Consider the following 3,223-nt stretch of genomic DNA (forward strand, 5'->3'; position numbering starts at 1 on the left):
AGGAGCATATCAGCCATGATCAAATGGCGGAACAGACTCGATGGGCCGAATGGGTTCTGGATTAGAGGTGCTGGAAAAGCACAGCAGTTCAGGCAGCATCCAAGCATCTGCAGTCATTGTTTTTACCTCAATGGGCTGAATGGCCTAATTCTGGTCCAATATCTTATGAACTTGGATCTTCCAGAGTGCTGTTCAATGTACCTCTCAACCAATCCCTTCAGCACTTTACTCTTTGAGAAAACACACAGTATACAAATTGGCTCATGAACTAACCACATTGCACAGGTGACAACATGACAGCACAGTGGCTCAGGGGTTAACACTGCTGCCTCACAGCACCCAGGGTTCAATTCCATTCAGGGGACTGTGTAGAGTTTGCACATTCATGTCTGCATGGGTTTCCTGCCACAGATCAAAGATCTGTATGTCAGGATGAATTAGCCATGGGAAAGAGTGTCACTGGGACATGGTAGGTTTTTGGAGGGTGGGGGTGGACTCGATGGGCCAAACAGCCTACTTCCCCACTGTAGGGATTCTACTTTTTCAAAAACATTACAACCATAGAACGGTCCCAGACAGAGCAAGGCCATTCAGCCCGTCAAATGTGTGCCCTGAAGGAAGATTTCACCCTCTGCCACTTCCCAACCATCTCTCTCATCCTCCAAGTCCTTCAATTCCAGATCGCACCCACCTGAATGCTGAGTGAAGCCCACTCCCCTAAACCCTCGAGTGACCTCGCCTCCCTCACCCTCAGTACATTCCAGACCCTCACCCCTCGAGTGAACCACCCTCCCTCACCCTCAGTACATTCCAGATCCTCACCCCTCGAGTGAACCACCCTCCCTCACCCTCAGTACATTCCAGACCCTCACCCCTCGAGTGAACCACCCCTCCCTCACCCTCAGTACATTCCAGACCCTCACCCCTCGAGTGAACCACCCCTCCCTCACCCTCAGACAGTACACTTTGGGCCGTGTTGTGCCTGTAATGGGGGTTGCTGCAGCTGTAAGATGAAGGGGGATTGCTGGAAATGAAACAGCAGTTCCAGCCTGGATGGTTGTAAAATCAATCATGAGTTTATTTTCTTACAAAATGAATTGCTTTGTTAATTTTAATCCTTTAAGACTGCCACTAAGTGGCAAAAGGTAAACCATAATATTCAGTAAATAGGTAGTGTGCATAATAGATACAGCCTAAAAAATAAATCTACAAAATCAGATGTGTGCAAATTTCTGATACAGTTTACACTCAATTCCCGATTCACAGAGGCTGCTGCACTTTGAACCACAGCTTTTCCCTCGTTCGCCTATTGATTCCACGTCACAGCACTCATATCCAGTCAGTGATCAACCAGCTGGAGGGGGAGGGGGAGGGGGGAGGGGGAGGGGGAGAGCGCTCCTCCTGGCACTCAGGGAGTTGGCAAAACCCAATTATCCTGAGAGGAACCCGGGACTGCCCACGGCTGCTTGCCAGCCCCTTCCGGAGGTCTCCGCCCACCTTGACCTGAACGGCTACTTCCCACAGAGGCAGCACTGAGCAGCAGGTTCACCAGCTCCAGGGCTGTTCCGAACCGAGCCTGACTCCATCCTTACCATCACGGAATGTCCAGCACAGTAAACCTCACTCTACCCTCTTATACTGAGCTTCATCTACACTGTCCCTGTCAAACACTCCCTGGGCAGATTCAGAGCAAAGCGACCCCTCCCTGTTCCTTCGGTCTCCCTTCACTGCTTTACATGTTCCCTCTCCTGGGCAGCTATGCTTTATCTCAGAAGCTACCACTCAGTGGGAAGGTATGTGTGCCCTGCATAGTGCTGTGCCTCACTGTGTATGGGATGGTTTGTACCCCTCAGCGTATAATCCAACTGAAGCTGGACAGGAACCCCAACCCTTTTGCGCTCACCTGAAACCGACGTCAGAAATCTGACAGAACATTCCATGCTAACAGGTGGGCCCCGCACACAACCTGAACAGCCGAAGGACAGGCATCTCCAACACGGTTGGGAAATCTCAGGAAACATCCACAGCCAAGCCCTGACCACTGATTCTGGAGAGAGGCTGGTTAAGCCGGAGCGTGGGGAATTGTAATTACTACTTAACCACACCCTGGAAAAGAGCGCTTCCTCCTGGGCACTGAGCTAGAACCCAGGATACCCAATCCACAACGTTCCTGCCAGGGAACCACCTTCAAACCGGAAACACCAAAGAGCTTAAGCTAACGTTCCCCAAACAGAGCAGTTTGACACTGTGCAACAATCCGCAGGTAACTGTCCAAGGAGGAATTGTTCCTGTTTGAGACTGAGAGAGAGCAGACAGAGCAACACCAGTGAATGGTGCAGAATGGCCCACTGCTCTGCAGTGCTGTGAACTGGGCTGGGTCCCCTCACACTGCACCAGCCCACCACCTCACTGGAAAACTTGCCAAGCTGCTCTGCTTACGACTCACACAGAGGGTGACAGTCAGGGAGAGGGAGGAGAGGCACAGAGGCTGGGCAGGGTGAGGGCAAACACTGGGACCCACTGCGACTCCTCATCCTTCTGTTGTTGTAAGAGATGCAGCAAAGCAATGGATTCACATCAGCATACAGACAGGTAGAGCAAACTAAAGACAGAGCTCACGAGTTACAGAGAGAGAGAGAGAGAGAGAGAAGGAAACACATTAGTAACTCTCAGCCTGACTGCTGACTCACACTGCCATTAGTAGCGTGCTGCTGGTGAGCTAGAGGTTTGCAGGAAGATGTTTTGAAGCATTAATCTGTTTCCCCATGTTGCTTTGTGCATTGCTGGTCAGAGTCGATCAGACTGTAATGCAGAGGCAGAGGCAGAGTTGGCCATTACCTAGCCAGGAGCTTGATCAGGTTTGCGCACATCTCGAAGAATTCAATAATGTGGCTGCCAGGCCTCGGGCCCAGATCCGAGGGGACGCCAGACTCCACTGAGCTCCCAGACCACGACAAGGTACCATCAGCCAGCTTCCCGGGGCAGTCAGTGTCCGACTCCGTCCTGGAGCCACTCCGGTGGTAGCTGCTGATGGATCCGGAACGCCGAGGGGTAGTGGAGCCGGACTTGGGCTCATTCACCTCATCCGCTGGATGGAGAAGGGAGGTGGTCAGCACAGAATGGAGCAGGAGATCAGGAGCAGGTTCAGCACAGGACACCCACAGCCCCCCTGACCCCCCAAAAACGTCAATCACCCCCCCACCCCCCTCACCCCCGCCGAAAT

At 52.3% G+C, this 3,223-nt stretch overlaps 1 protein-coding gene across 1 annotated transcript in view; it reads right to left on the reverse strand.

The window, feature by feature from the left end:
* Positions 1-1,054: 1,054 nt before the first annotated feature.
* prkaa1 (protein kinase, AMP-activated, alpha 1 catalytic subunit) overlaps positions 1,055-3,223 on the reverse strand; it is a 13,996-nt gene continuing 11,827 nt past the window's right edge. Inside the window, exon 7 of the mRNA XM_043703014.1 lies at positions 1,055-3,172. Within this exon, the coding sequence (XP_043558949.1) occupies positions 2,835-3,172 (338 nt within the window). The 3' untranslated portion in view covers positions 1,055-2,834. The remainder of the gene's footprint in view (positions 3,173-3,223) is intronic.

The sequence above is a fragment of the Chiloscyllium plagiosum genome, chromosome 2 (assembly GCF_004010195.1).
Source record: "Chiloscyllium plagiosum isolate BGI_BamShark_2017 chromosome 2, ASM401019v2, whole genome shotgun sequence".
Classification (NCBI taxonomy): domain Eukaryota; kingdom Metazoa; phylum Chordata; class Chondrichthyes; order Orectolobiformes; family Hemiscylliidae; genus Chiloscyllium; species Chiloscyllium plagiosum.